The sequence below is a fragment of the Psittacula echo genome (assembly GCF_963264785.1).
Source record: "Psittacula echo genome assembly, chromosome: Z".
Lineage (NCBI taxonomy): Eukaryota > Metazoa > Chordata > Aves > Psittaciformes > Psittacidae > Psittacula > Psittacula echo.
In genome coordinates this window covers 95,519,813-95,535,666 of record NC_137742.1, presented here as the reverse complement: position 1 = coordinate 95,535,666, position 15,854 = coordinate 95,519,813, and the positions used below count along the sequence as shown (strand labels likewise).

General features: G+C 41.1%; 1 protein-coding gene across 1 annotated transcript in view; it reads left to right on the top strand.

Moving 5' to 3' along the window:
* Window positions 1-2,343: 2,343 nt before the first annotated feature.
* The window catches only part of BEAN1 (brain expressed associated with NEDD4 1), a gene marked incomplete at both ends in the record, with an annotated part of 55,111 nt that continues 41,600 nt past the window's right edge, over window positions 2,344-15,854 (top strand). Inside the window, 3 exons of the mRNA XM_080638387.1 lie at window positions 2,344-2,427; window positions 3,042-3,192; window positions 13,438-13,575. Coding sequence (XP_080494513.1) covers window positions 2,344-2,427; window positions 3,042-3,192; window positions 13,438-13,575 — 373 coding nt within the window. The remainder of the gene's footprint in view (window positions 2,428-3,041; window positions 3,193-13,437; window positions 13,576-15,854) is intronic.

Genomic DNA, 15,854 nt, shown 5'->3' with positions numbered 1-15,854 from the left:
GGAAACCCTAAAAGCTGAAAACCACGCAGGATAAAGGAGTAAAACCCAGCCCCATCCCCACCCACGTGTGATGCACATTCGGAAATGGGGAGGGTAAGCAAAACCTGCAACATTTCAGTAGATTCAAGATGAGCACGCTGAGCACCAGGAAGCACCAGGGAAGTGACTGTTCACTACAGTGATGTTTCTGCAGGTTTTGGTGGACCATGTGTTGCACAGAAATAAATGTCCACCACCTCAGAAGTATTTGCAACTGCTCCTGGAGGCACAGGACAAGACTGTCACAGAAAGAGGTCTAAAGCCAGGCTGGGACAGGGATGTTTTTCACAATTGACAAACACTGAGCAATCCCCCTGTATTCCAAGGCAGTCACTAAAGTCTCTGTATTTCCCACACTTGGCCAGATTATGTAATTGTCTAAGCATAGATTTTGCAGTCAAACGTAAGTCTCCTAGTCTGTCAGGGTTAAAGTTAATTTACTGACACTGTGGCTAAATGTAAGGTGCCCTTTGGGAAAAACACCATTACCAAACCTTGACGAAGAGCTAATCATTGGAAATCCTGAAATTTAAAGGGGAAATAATATTTTAATAACCTTAAGTACAGTGTTACATGCATATATGACTCTTCACCTGCAGAATGAGGCCAAGGGGATACAGATCCAAAAAAAACAACACACAGAAAATCAGCTTTTCTGATGCATACAGATTCACACCTTCACACTATAACTAAACAACAAGGAACCCTAAAATGAAGCCATACTGTATCCATTAACTGAAATTATAGAGAAGTCATCTTTCAAGGAATCAAGTATTTTAAGGGGTTGAAGAAATTAATCACAAGATAACTTTTGCAGCAGCATTTTGAGGGACTTCAGGATAGTCATGTGTTAATTAAGAACCAAGGCACTATAGTTTTGGCAAAAGGTGCAGGTAGCCTTGAGCAGTTCACAAGCTTTCCATCCACCCCAAACTTCATCACAACTTTGAACCGATCACCGCTGAACCAAGGAGAAATTAAACAGCCTACATATTGACAGCAAAGTTGCCTCAGTATGAGAGAACTTGCTCTCAGGGCTACAGAGACACCAAGGAGCAGAGAAGTAAAGAAGGCAGTCTACATACTCGTGAGCATCCATTTCCATTTCTCTCACTTGCAGCATCAGTGGGACCACTCTGCAAGTGCCTTCACGGGCTAACAGATGCACAAGAGAAACAAACTGCCAATGTAACTTGGTTCCTAAAAAAGTTCAAGCTGTTGACAGGCCACGCAAAAAACAAAAAGACCTTATTTTCTTGCAGTGTCTACCTAAGCAGCTAATGATATGATTTTCTTAGATGTAAACAACCAATTATGAAAGCTCATATACTTTAGTACTCACTCCAATCCCATTTTCACTGTCTCTAGCACTAGGGCATTTCGTTCACAGTGAGATGCGTTGCCAGCGCCCCTGGTAACAAGTAGATCTTGCTATTGTAAATGATTTTAGCTCTCACTTGGACTACATTCTTGTCCTGGCCCTCATCCAGACACCGCGAATTACTCTCTCTAATCCCGTCTATCCCCTCGGGTTTATTCCCAGGCAGCACCCTCTCCTTCAGCCAAACTGTTGGTCCGCACTCGGCTTTCCAGCGCCGTTATCCGCCTACGGCTCCTCATCTAAGTAGCAAATCCGCAGCCTCCCTAACACTTCCCTTTCCCCAGGAACTGCAGAAGGGAGCGGAAGGAGCGGAGCCGGGGTTCTCGGCTTCCCCCAGACCCTTTGAGCTCAGCGGTCTCCCGGCCCGGGCCATGGGCACATGCGCGCAGCTCCGAACACTCCGCGAGGCACTTCTCGGCCTACGCCCGCCCCCCCGCCTCCGAGCTCCACCGCCTCCGAGCTCCACCGCCCCCGGCTCGGTCCCTGCCACCCGCGGGGGGAGGCAGGGCAGGACAGGGGGCGCGCCGGCCGGCCCCTATGGGGCGGGGGTCAGCCATTTGCCCCCGCCCTCCGCTAATGGGCTTCAACTCCGTCCAGCCGCCACCGCCACTCCGGCCCTGCGCGTAGGAGAAAACTGAGGGGCGCATCTCCCCGCTGCGCCCGCACCCGCCAGCCAGCCGCGGCGGAGTTGCATGGAGGCACGGGTCACCGCTGTGTACTGGGGTAAGGCGTGCTGAGCGACGAGCAGCAGCGGGGGGCGGGCTCGGCCGCAGCCGGGCAGTGCTCTGCGGAAACTTTCCGGTACTCGGGAAACCCCCATCCGAGAGAAAGGGGAAGCAGCCCCGAGCCCTGTCGGGGGCGCCGTGCGGGACGGGAGCACCGGGCTGGGCTGGGGAGACTCGCCGAGGCAGATCAGCGGCGGGATGCGGGCTAGAGGGTGCAAGAGCCGCGACTATCGCCGTGGCACGGGGCATGGGAACAGCGTGCTGCCGCTGGGTGTAAACACAGTACAGGGGCTATACTACATCTGACTGACTGTCAGGAGCTTGTGTGTTATAGATGCAACTGTAGAAGCAAACGAGCCCCTCTTACAAGAAATCTAATGGGTTGGTTATTGAGGACACTTTTTTACTCGTGTGTTTTGTTTTGTTGCCTGCAACAAACAAGTATAAATCTTTGAAGCACAAGTTATAAATATTAAAGCTCAAATGCATAGGGGGAGTATGTGTATCAAATTTTAGAATAAATTTATTCCAACCCAGTTTGACACATACAGCCTCCTAATGTATTCAAGATGCACTTAAATTAGGAAACAGTTATTTTGTTTTACAATGGTAGGTGCCTGTTTCAGAGGCTGGGGAATAACTTAACAACAATAATTAGCATATTTATGTAACACATTGGTGTGTGTAGAGGGAGGTTTGAATCTGAGGGGCATTAAAGCCCTATAGAGTATTGTTTCCTGAACGGGAGTGATTTATGGAAGTACAGAGCAACAACTTGTTTGGGTTTTTCACCCCCATTCAAGCCACATCTATGTATATACTCAGAGTCTGAAGTGTCTACTCCTGCTCCCAAGAGTGGGTGCACGTTAACACCACAGTGTTTCTTCGACTGACAGCTGGTTGCAAAACAAAACCAAACTGCTAAACTATTAAGAAACTTTTTTTTTTTTTCCTTTGATTTTTCCCTCCTCAGTTATTTTCCTCCATCCACCCTCACCCCTGGAAGCTCCATCCGTATTGGAATAACCAGCAATTATTCCAATCTCTGTAAGTAGTCTTTTTTCTTTTTTTTTTTTTTCTTTAACTGCATTAACAGTATGCCTTGCAGCCATGTACAGCTGTAGGAATATTATATTTAAAGTCCTCCAGCAGATAAACATCAATCCATTAAAAGCAAGCAGCTTCCTGGCTAAGAAAACAACTGGGTTAATAGAAATTGACTTAACCTTGTGATCTATATACAGGCAAAACTCACAGAAATGAGTGAGAGAATTGTCTGAAAGAAGAACATAAAATTTAGCTCCAGGTACTTCAATAGTTCCTTTGGAAAAAAAAAAAAAATCCTCCTTTTCAGCATTTTCTCCTACAACAAGAAGTTAGCACATTCCTGTTAAACCCCATTTACAAATTGAGTGCACTGACATCAGTCAAAATTTGTATCATTTTGGCACTCACTAGTGAAACAAGTATAGTTAAAAATTACTTCCAGTCATTGAAATAAAATGATTCCTGACACTTGACTTCCTCCTACTCTCCTTTTTATGACTGACTTTAGTAGTAATTACATGAAAGTTATTTGAAAGGAAATATAACATTACAAGAGCCAATTCTGCCCATGTCAGTGTTTTGGCAGAAAACCACGTGTGCAGGGAAGCAGAGCAGCATAACTAATCTCTTAGAAGAAAGAATGCACATTGGTAAAACTATATGCACAACAATTAAAACAACCAAGATATCTCTCAGGGGAAGTACTTTAGCTGAAGAAAAGCCATGCTGAAATGTTGTAACTGGATTGTCACAGAATCACAGAATCACAGACTGGTTTGGGTTGGAAGTGACCTTAAAGCTCACCCAGCTCCAAACCCCTGCCACAGGCAGCCTTCCACTAGAGGAAGTTGCTTAAAATCCTCTCCAACCTGGCCTTGAACACTGCCAGGGATGGGGCGGGCAGCTTCTCTGGGCACCCTGTGCCAGTGCCTCAGCACCCTCACAGGGAAGAACTTCTGCCTAATATCTAATCATCTAATTATTACTTCAGTAACAGCTTTCGAGCTAAGATGCCCACCATGGGCAAGAGAAATTTTATGATTAAACCCGAAGTTTAAAGAAAGAAGAGGTAAAGGTTATGTTATTTACTTCAGAACATACATAAAGGAACAATAAAGTCAGGCGGCTACCATCGGTCATGACCAGAAATACTGTCAAGCTTAACATTTGACGCCACAACCCACCAACTTGGAGAAATTACTCACTCTGTCAATACTAGGTATACGTAAGCTTTAACCTGAAGATAACTTGGGCAACTAGGAGCAGAGCTGGGCTGTTAAAGCTGAAGACAGTGAAAAACCTAGGAAATGCAAAGTGGTGTCTTTCAGATTGCCTGGTAATCTCTTAAACTCCTAGAAAAAACATGTTAAAGTTGGGCTCAGGAGCCAAGTACAAAATCAGGAGCTGCTGATTAAAATTGTTCCCTCTCCAGGTCCCTAATAGATGATGAACTGGCATCACCTAAATCATAGAAAACATAGTAACAATACAAAAATTCCAAGAAATTGTAAATGCTTGCATTGGTATAGCTACATGTGGCAGTCTGCTCATGTATTAGTGAATTGCCTGTAGAGGTGGCAAGAAGAATACTTGTAACACACATTGTTACAGGTTAATAGTGCAAACATACTGTTCAGGTTACTTTTCCACACAACTACTGGATTTATGTTATGCATAAAATGACATTTCATAGCACTTCATTACACATGTAGCCAGTATATGTTTAATTTGGGGATTCATATTAGAACAACACAATTTCTTATCCATTCCTCATTTTCATGTTCCTTGACCCTTAAGCTCACACTTTTGCTGCCACTGCCTCTCCCTGAGAGACCATTTTGTGGCAAGACAACTCTGTATTGTATTAACTTTACATTAGTGAAGTTTTGAAATAGAACTGTTGCAGTAAACCAGTTCAGAGTAAGGGACTATTAGTTCTGTATCTAAGTATTAGTAAATCTTAATGATAACTGTATTCAACTATGTCTCTGCTGTTACATCTAAGAGCACAAGGGATGTCCAGAGATATATAAAACATCCATTTGGATGCATGAATCAGGAAAAACAAATTATAAAATATGCAGACATCCTTTTAAAATCCAGCATTAGGATTCTTGTGTTATAGCCCTTATAGAGCTTACAAAGTTACTCTTGCTAAACAGCACTGTCTCACAAAAATCAAGAAGGAATGAAAAGGTTCATACTGTGCCTCTCCTCTTTCTACGTGAAAGCCCACTTAAGCCAGGCAAAGGGACATACTTATTAAAAAGGAAAGATGCAGAAAATCCTGACCTAAGTCCATAAGGCTCTTCAGTAGGCACTTTGGATGCTGTCCCTCAACATTTGGCTCGCACAGTAACAGCACAGCTGGCTGCCAGCTGTGTTGTCACTGACTACAGCACTGCTAGTTGTGCTCTGAGACCCCAGGATGATGGGGCGAAGGTGGAATAGACTTATAAGCAAGGAAATCTTTCTGTACACAGCAAGAATAAAACACTTTCTCCACTGCTGCAGACTAGGGAGTCTGTAGCTCATGTTCTTGATAGCAAATCCTGTGTTTTCCCCAGAATTATCTCCTAACTCAGTCGGTTTAACAGTGTCTGGAGGTCAGTACTTGGTGAACCGACCTCACATTCATATTGCAGCCCAGTGTCTCAGTTCAAACATATGAAGAAACTGGAGGCTCTGGGGTTTGTGGACATATCTTACAACTGTTCTGTTGGCTGCACCAGATTTGAGAAATACAGAAAGATGATATTGCTTCAAGCCTGTGCGTGACATCTTTGCTGTAAGCTGGAGTCCTGGAGTGAGTACATTATGCCAGTGAGTTTAAGAGACGGACTGATAGATCTGCACCAAGATTTCTGCGCACCACAGCAGTATATTCCTTTGCACTTGTGGGATGCCTTGAGAAGTGTCAGTGATCAAAGCACCAGCATCTACCATCCATCACCAGTCTCTTCTCTAACAGAGAATGCCAGAAACTATGTAAGTCTGTGATGCCAGGCAGCAAGGAAAGCACACACTCTAGTTGCCCCCTCTTCTCCAAGTGCGCAGCAAAATTCAATGCCCAGAATAATCTGATCATTTTCCTTCACTGATTTCCTCCCTCTCTCTCCTCAAAGTGCAGACTTTTTCTGAAAGCACCAAAGAGGCTCCCATCTCCCTTTCCTTAAAACCATACCCCATATCTCCCTACAGTTTTCACTTCAGGCTTTAGTGACTCCAGCTGCAGAAGGAAGGATGTTCGAATGCCTCCAGAACCCCACCTCAGAATTCTTTGTCATTCTACCCTATAAAGTCATATCCTGCTCAGTATCTTTCTGCATCAATTTATTTTATGATGGCTTGAAATCATATGTTACATCAAAAATTATTTTTTCACCTTTTCATTTATTAGACTGCAGTCTGCACCAGGAAGGTATCAGTTTTGGTTTCAGCAGCTTCTCCAACTCCTACTTCCCATTCCTGATTCTTTTTTTTTTTTTTTTTTTTTTTTTTTGGGGGGGGGGAGGGGAGAGATTAATAGATTAGAATTCATTCCTTTGCAACTATATGCAAAAATACAGCTTAGAGTTCAAGTGCGCTCCCTATCAAATATACATAGAAACGATGCTTTAGTTTTTGAAGGGTATCTCAAACTGGTAGAAGGAACCGTACTGAGAAACCTCTTCTCAGAAGAGTGAGGTTAGAGGGAATAGGTTTTACAGGTGCTGAGCAGTATTAGCTCTTGCAGCCTGACGTTTAATTATTACATAATTATTTGAGCTATACGTTCAAGCACCTAAAAATGCAGTTGATGACCAGATGTGTATATGCAGGCCATCTTTCAAAGAGATATAGACACCTAATTGATGATGAGCTTTTGTAAAGCCTACTTAAGAGTTTGTGTCCTCAGATGCTTTCAGAATTTGGCCACAAATTCAGAGCTGGCAGAAGCAAGCAACTTGGTTGGCTTTGACAGCATTTATGCAAACAGTGATTCTAGCTTCCAGACTTAGTACATATCTTATACAAGCTAGAACTTCCTGAAATCTCTCAAACTGTCTTTTAAAAACAGTGACATTATATGGCATTGTGACTCCTACAGTCTTCAAGGACTGTGTGTGAAAGTAACTCACTGGAGGACACTCCAGCCAAAGCTGCATGATCACTGTCTGTTCTTAAGGCAAATAGTGCTTCTGTGACACTTTGTTTCTTTGGCCTCTTTAATGCTAAGTTTCTTATCTTTTAATTGCTGTTTTTAGTGGCAGGTATGTTAATCCCTTTACTTCTATCATTAAAATGAGGAATTTCCTTTCAGCAACTATTTTCTTTCTTTGTATAAGCATTATAAAAAGAAATAGTGAAATACATGCAGTTTTTAATTTCTTTTTTCTACTTTTGAATTTCTCCTATTGGCAATAAATCTTTTTCAGTTTCAGGGTTTAAGAGAAGCAATTCTGAAAGTATCTGATCTTTACAGGTTTTCAGCATCCTAGCTTTAGTTTAAATTAGCTGCAAAACAGTTACAGCATTACTTCTGCTTTAGAGACCCAACTAAGACAGAAGCTTTACTGCGCTGGGTCCTGCACAAGATAATTGGCCTTGTCCATCCAGATTGCAGGTGTCCAGATAACACAGTAGGTAAGTGGAGAAAAAAAGGTTGGCAGAAAAATTAATTTCTTTAGATTACATAGCTATTTAAGGAGAAAGTAAGGCTGTCCTGGCTCATGGACTGGTATCTGTCCATTACTTGGCTCTGACTCTTGCTAACATGCTAGCTGCACTAGCTGTTTTCTGTTGTAGCATCTTTTTTTCCATCTTTGTCCAATCCCATACCTGTCTTTGTTCTTAGGGTTGTCATCCATCAGGTTAAAACCTGACAGAATTACTCTGAAGTTACACTTAACCTCAACTTCCAGTTCCCACCTCCTTAGCAGAAAAGTAGCTACAGCTGGACTGTATTGTTTTTCCAGTTAGGTCATAAACACAGGTTGGTCTCCGTTCCACTGAAGAACCCAAGGGATATAGAAAAATTAGATATTTTGCATCAGAAAGTTAAACACTTCAGACAGTAGAAGAGTTTTCTGAGTCACTATGAATCATTCAATAGGCTGCTTCTACTTAAACGTTAAAAACAGGCCTCTACTTACAGAATGGGTTAAATCAGAACTTTCTAGAGCCAAGGACTCCGAGAGATAAGCTTTACAAAAGATATCCCAGATCTTCTGGAGGGGAGACTAATACAGTACCTGCCAGAGCATCCAGCAGATTGTAAGCTACTTAGTCCCAGTTGGAAGACTAGGTCTTACTAGGGCAAGCTTATATAGAACTTTGCTTCTAATCTACACTTAACCATCTCCTCTTATTAACAGAATTTAGTCTTTTCAGCTAAATGCTCCCCATCTGGCATTATTTACAAGTCAGACTTCTGAGGTACACAATGGCCATTCACTCTCCAAACATACATAGTACATAAGTCATTGGCCCAAACAACTGGCAAGTACAAGATTTTATTTAAGAAGTAGGTCATAGAAATCCCAATGCAGAAGAGACTAGAGGTTTTAGAAATTTGTAAACCATGTTTCCTTGTTGTCATCTTAATGTACTGCCCGAAACTTGCCTCTAAAGGTGCAGTGAGTAGGCAGCCTATTATGCAATCTCCATTCCCTGCTCAGCAAACAAATGTAAAAACCCTGCAGACTTGAACAGACAATAAAAGCTCTGAATGACAAATTAACACTTCTGATTTATTGCAGGTGCCACGCTGACAAGTAGCCCAACAATGTCTAGTCATTTAGTACTGTAATTATAACTCTGCCTCAGAGACACATCAGGTGAGGAATGTGAATCCAAAGCAACTTCTGGTTTGGCCTGGAACTTGGTGCTAAAGAAAGAGCACACACACTGCAAAGAGGAGCACAAAGAGTATGTTAAGCTAACTAATAATCACGCTCCTCTCATTAAACACGTCTGTGGAATCAGATGTTCCTTTAGAAAGAATATGGGACATTAAATAATAGATTGAAGAAGCAGTTACAAAATATTCATGCTCATGTGTGCTAGAGTATGTGTTGTATAGTAAATTTCTTAGCATCAATCCCAGTCAGAAATCCCAATCAGTCTCAGTGTTTAGGGGAGCACAAAATCAGAATACAACCAACAAAGATTTTGTATGTACATAGAACAGCACAATCCTCAATAGAAACATGATTGCAAACTGTACTTCTGCAACTTGATCCTATTAGCCAACCCGAAAGATGTCAAAAAACTGACAGAAGTCTAAAATAAAAAAATAAAAAAAAACCAAAACCAAAAAAACCAGACCTATGTTCAGAGCTGCACTTCTGTCCTGATTATAAACAGAAAGTTCTACTGAATGAAGCCAGTCGTAAACTGGAACTTTCCCAAAGTTGGAGACGCAAAATCGTGCTGCAGTAGTGCTGGAGCATCTATAGAGGAAGAAATAAAAACTTTTCCCCAGTATTTCAAACATGTAAAAATGTGATTCTCAAATACAGCTAAGGATGGCATGGTAAATTGCAAGGCTAAAGGTAGTATCAAGGTACCATAATAGTATAGAAATAATGTCTGTGTCTGTCCTCTGACTTATGGTTATTGTAAATTTCTTAAGTTGTCATCAATGCAAAAATACAAAGGAATTGAGGGGCACATGAAGTCACCAGAAAGATAAGAGTATCTTTCCTTATATTGTATTTTGCACAGGTTTGTGTGCCATGTTCATCTAAATCATATAAGCACAGCAGAGCATTAAGCATCCAATTAAAACGTGCCATGTGTTGTTTATTTTCTTATCCTCTCGTCATACTCAAGAGTTGTTAAATCATCTATGTGTCACTGCAGGATCCTTCTGCACCACAACTGTCTTACCACAGCTGGCTAAAAAGGACTGAAAGCCAGACTGCAGGCAACAAAGACTGATTTTTACAAAGTGCAGAGGGTTCTGCTGCAGACTGGTTCCTGCTGGTGGCTGATGAGGGCATTACAAGCCTCGGTGGCTGATGAAAGAACTGAATACTACTTTAACAGACACAACTCAATGATCATACGAATAAAAAAGAAAAGTAGTAACATAGGAAAAATACAAATTAGGATACTGTACAATAGCTGTAAACTACTTTGTGTAATTTAATGGTGCAGATTAATTTTCAAGTTGTGGATTAATTTTATGCATCACATGTCTCTAGAATATCACACCTTAACCTAAATTTGATATGATCATTTTGATGGTCTTAAATTACTAATTTTCACTTCAGAAATTCATTAAAATGTGTGCTGATCTAGAATACAAACCTTGAAAACTATCAGCACACCATTGTGTGGCATGCTCCACTTAGGAACAGATGGGCTTAGTACTGGGAAGTGCTTCTCCAAAAGGGTCTTTGTTAGCTCTCTGTCACCTGTACTAGAAATTGTTTTCAAATCAACTTTACCTAAGGGTAAAACATACTTTGAAGACAAAATACTTTGTGCTAGCCTCTATTGATACAGAAACATGGTCTCAGAAAGTCGTGCCATTTCCTCACAAATAAAACCATCAGTTTCAAAAGAATTTTCATGGCACAGAGCTTAAAATTGTTATTTGTTCAGTCAGTACAATACTAAACGTGATGCCTATCTCTGTGCCTGCCTGCTGCACAACTATAGGTTTGTGCCTCAGTTTCTTTCTCAAGAAAGCATTTACACATTTTAAGTCTTCATGGAGTTTTTTGTTATTTGGCAGCTCCCCTTGAGAATAGATGGAAGACTTGTATCATCTGGATTCAGAAAAGACATGATTTGCTCTTGCTACATCTGGGAGATACAAAATTGGATCTGTCCATATAATTTCTTATAGCTTACAATCCTAATGGTTCTCCCTGAAGATAATAAAGCATTGCGGTGGTTTTCTAGCATTTTCATAAAGACTGTATCCCAAAGTGACTTACACAGTTCAACAACAACTAGCAGAAACAGAAAGCAAGTATGACATTCTGGATGAGACAGAAGCAGTGTTTGTCTACAGGTGACCAAAGCGGTGAAAATTAAAACAGGAATTTTATGTGGCAGGAACTGCAGAAAACTTTCTTACATCTCAGAAGTGATAGCAGTGATAGAGGAGAATGGTGCTGAACTAGTGAAAATAGGAACAGTGAACAAAAAAGATACAAAAAGGTGTGGATTGGAGGAAGTTCAAAGAGGTTTAAAATAATTAGGGACACTGCAAAGTAAATTACAAACTAAACAGACTTTATGGGAGAGATAAATATATGAGATGCATACCAGCACAAATTATTCTAATTAATTTGCTAATATATTATTTTTATCTTTTGCATCATTTTCTTGCAGGTGAATTCCTTTTTGGTGTTTGCCATCACTGTGTAACTGCTCTAAAGTTAGCAAAAGTTGATCCTATTTACACAGTGGCTGTATTGGTACCACAGCCTAGCTGCTGCTTCTATAATATTTTATCAAAAAACCCAAACAACCACCATACCACTTCCCTCAGTTTTGGTCATATTTATAAATGCATTTGAGGGTACTGACATCTTCCACTGGAGCAGCTGTGTGGAGAATTGGAAATTTAGTCCAAACTCCATGATTCTGCAGCTACAAAGGATGGCAAAAATGCTCCAAACTAAAAATACTGGAGAGCAAACAAAAAGGTGATGTAGCAGAACTGTTCATCTTCTGTTGAGTACCAATATGCACAGTAGCCCTCTCTGCCTTTACTTTCAAGAGTGAGTGTTTTTCAATTTGTGCTTGACCTTTTATTTGCCTGTATTTGGAATGTTTTAGACTGATCACATAAAGTAACCAGCATACAGTTCTAATACACTCATGAAATTTAAAATGGATTTCCAAAGAGTTTGCCTGCACAAATGTCTTCCTTGACAAACTTACAAACTTTTTATTCTGTCATTAATGAACTATTTTCTGTCTATTTTAATTCTTTTTCTTGTTTTGGAAGGCCCTACAAAACTGTGCAACTAAATGATGTCAGTGTATATACATTTACACACCCAGATGCACTTGTCAGAAAACAGTTTACCTGCCATCAAAACAAGATCACTCTCAATAGCACTACTGGTGAAATGTGAGAAAAGATAAATTACAAAATAACTAGGAAGGGGTGATCCTGTTACAATAATGACAAGTGATTACACTCCCACCAACACTCACACTTCTTGTGCAAATGAATATTAGCATAGGCTGAAACTCTGCTTTTCTTAAGCCAGAATCATAGAATCATAGAATGGTTTGGGTTGGAAAGGACCTTAAGATCATCTAGTTCCAAACCCCCTGCTGTGGGCAGTGATATCTCACACTAGGCCATGTCATCCAAGGCTCTGTCCAACCTGGCCTTGAACACTGCCAGTGATAGAGCATTCATCACTTCTTTGGGCAACCTGTTCCAGTGTCTCACAAGTTACAGGGCTTAGGCTGGTATAATCTCTCCCTTTGCGAGTAGGAAATTTCTGTTTATATGTATGCATAAATAGAAAAGGAACCATTGTACACTACCAAAGAACAAGATAAAACTACTCTTTTTTTTTATCCCATCTCTAGGCAGAGATAAGTTATTCAGTTTTCTATTTAGCCTTCTACAATCAACAGCAGTCCTGGGAAGTGAACACAACTGTGGAGCCAGTCAAAGATTTGGCTTGCTGCAGACCCCACTATATAGAATTTAATGTCTCTTCAAGCCAAACCTGAATTTGTCTCAAGAAAATGACCCAAGGTTTTATTAAGATTATTCAAAAAATCCTTCCCTACTGTATCTGACTGAGCCCCCACCCTTAGCTGACAAACTGGAAAGTGGTTGTGAGACAGTTATACTTACAGCTAAGTCCTTCAGGTTTATGCAAGATATCAGATCTGCCTTTTTTCCCCCTCATTTATCCATTTTGTGTGTTAAGCTGGGAAAAAGATGAATTGTTTTGGTTTGGATGCTAAAGCATGTAAGTCAGTCAGAAGGCTAGGTGCCTCAGGAATGTGATACCCTTGTGAGTTCTTTGGTGTGCTTCACCTAGACCTCACCTATCTTGAACAGTATTTAAATGATCAGCAACAGCAGTATAGGAAATACTGTTTGAGTCTGAGACCCTTTTAAATCTAACAGAGATGTCTTGATCCAGCCAGGCGTTTCAAAAGCAGGAAGATTAACTTTCAGCTGACTTGTGGTTTTGTTGCTCCGAAAGGAGTTCTTTACACAAAGTCATCTTCATAATTTACATCAGTCATTGTTTGTTCTCCTTTCAGATGAACAGAGCATTCTGCCTTGTGGCAGAAAAGAAGAACTACAGTGTGGTGACAGGCTCTGCCTCTTAAGCTGGTTGCTCTGTCGCTATAAGAAGGACTGTGAAAGAGACTACATGTCTGTCAAACTGACATGCTCAAGTAAGTTGCCCTTCACTTCCCTAAATTGTGACACAACAGCCTACAAATGTGAATCCATTTGCTTACCAAATCAGTGTTTGTAGCAACGTACTGTTCTAAACATTACATTTTATCTGATTTTGCTGTTGCAAGGATATAGATATTTAGACATTTATTTATTCGTATGTCTAAATCATTTACACTGCATGCTGATTCCAAGTAGATTAGTAGACAAATATCAGCAGTAGTGGGAATAGAAGGTTTGGTTGAGCTGAACATGCATTAAGATAATGCATTGTGAAGGCTGCTGCTCTGAAACACCAGTTGAGGGGGACAAGAAAAATAAATAAATAAAGGGCCTAAAAAGGCAGTCACCATTGCCAGAAACAATTAGACACTGGCAGCTCTGCAGAGCAGTGACTGCTGGCTGAGCACTCTGCATTTGGAAATATTAATGTGATCAACAAATTGCCATCTGATTAAAATAATATTTGGGCAGCAGAGAAGTAAGAATTACTGTCAAGTCAGAGAGTGTATTTAAAGGAGTCACAGGGTAACTTTAATAAACAGTGCAGATAGTTTGGCCATTTATTTTAGAACCAGATTTGTTGGAAATACACAAAAAGTGGGTTGTAATCTCAACAACTACTGTTTTCTAGAACACTTCATGATATAACCATCTCAGCTTTTTCTGTTCTTACTTTCTGCTTGTTATGTTTGTTAATGTCAAGCTACAGTTTTATCTCAAACCTTCCTTGTAACATACCCATTTGGTAACTAGCAACATCTAACAGGACAAATGACTTAATGACTTTTAGACCTCTATTCTGCACTACAAACAGAACTTATGACCTACTGCTGTCACTAATTACTTGCCAGAAATATTTCCAGACTTGGGGTTTTTAGTTAACACAACAATGTACATTGAAGAACATAGCTGAAATCTTGCAAAAAGAGCACAAGTTACAGCAGGGAAAGCAGACTGACAGCTAATAGCAGATGAAAGTAAACCAAAAGATGAGTTTCAGGAGTGTGCCAAGTACACTCCATCCTCTAATGAGCATTCAGAAACATGGAGGCAAGATAGCGCTAATTCAAACTAAAACTCTCTGGAACATGCATGGTGTAGACAGCAAGCTGCCTTACCTGCTTAGTCTTACTGATCCCTGCTTGTGACAACCCACTACCTGCCTTTTGAGTGGAGTTCAAGCATTTACGCAACATAAGAACTCTGTAGAACTGATCAGAGTCCATTAAGTAGAGCAGGATTCAGGTCAGATCCATGGAGCACAAAAGATTCTAAGTTTATAACTGAGAATTCAGAAGGGCTATGGCTAACATGTATGGGAGGACACACATGACCTGAATTTAGCCAAGACTTCAGGTTTTTATGCTCTTAATTCCTAATCTAATCAGCAGAGATTAGGGCTAGGCATGTGGTTTATTTTTTTTCTCTGAGAAAACATATTTGGTGTGGTTGTGGAAGATTTAATGGGAGCACATAAATTTTGATATTGTGTCTTGCCCAGATCACATGAAATCCTTTCAGCAACTTACACACACTAGGTATTATTTTCTGCCCTTCTATAAAGGTGTGCATAAAGTAAGTAGTGAGTGGAAACAAACTCTTTTTAATATATAATCATAGAATCATAGAATAGTTAGGGTTGGAAAGGACCTTAAGATCATCAAGTTCCAACCCCTCTGCCATGGGCAGGGACACCCCACACTAAACCATGCCACCCAAGGCCTCATCCAACCTGGCCTTGAACACCGCCAAGGATGGAGCATTCACAACCTTCCTGGGCAACCCATTCCAGTGCCTCACCACCCTCACGGTAAAGAATTTCTTCCTTAGATCCAATCTAAATTTCCCCTGTTTAAGTTTTAACCCATTACCCCTTGTCCTGTCACTACAGTCCCTGATGAAGAGCCCCCCCCCAGCATCCTTGTAGGCCCCCCTTCAGATACTGGAAGGCTGCTATGAGGTCTCCACGCAGCCTTCTCTTCTCCAGGCTGAACAGCCCCAACTTTCTCAGCCTGTCTTCATACGGGAGGTGCTCCAGTCCCCTGATCATCCTCGTGGCCCTCCTCTGGACTTGTTCCAACAGTTCCATGTCCTTTTTCTGTTGAGGACACCAGAACTGCACACAATACTCCAAGTGAGGTCTCATGAGAGCAGAGATCACCTCCTTCGACCTGCTGGTCACACTCCTTTTGATGCAGCCCAGGATACGGTTGGCTTTCTGGGCTGTGAGTGCACACTGCAGCCGGCTCATGTTCATTTTCTCATTGACCAA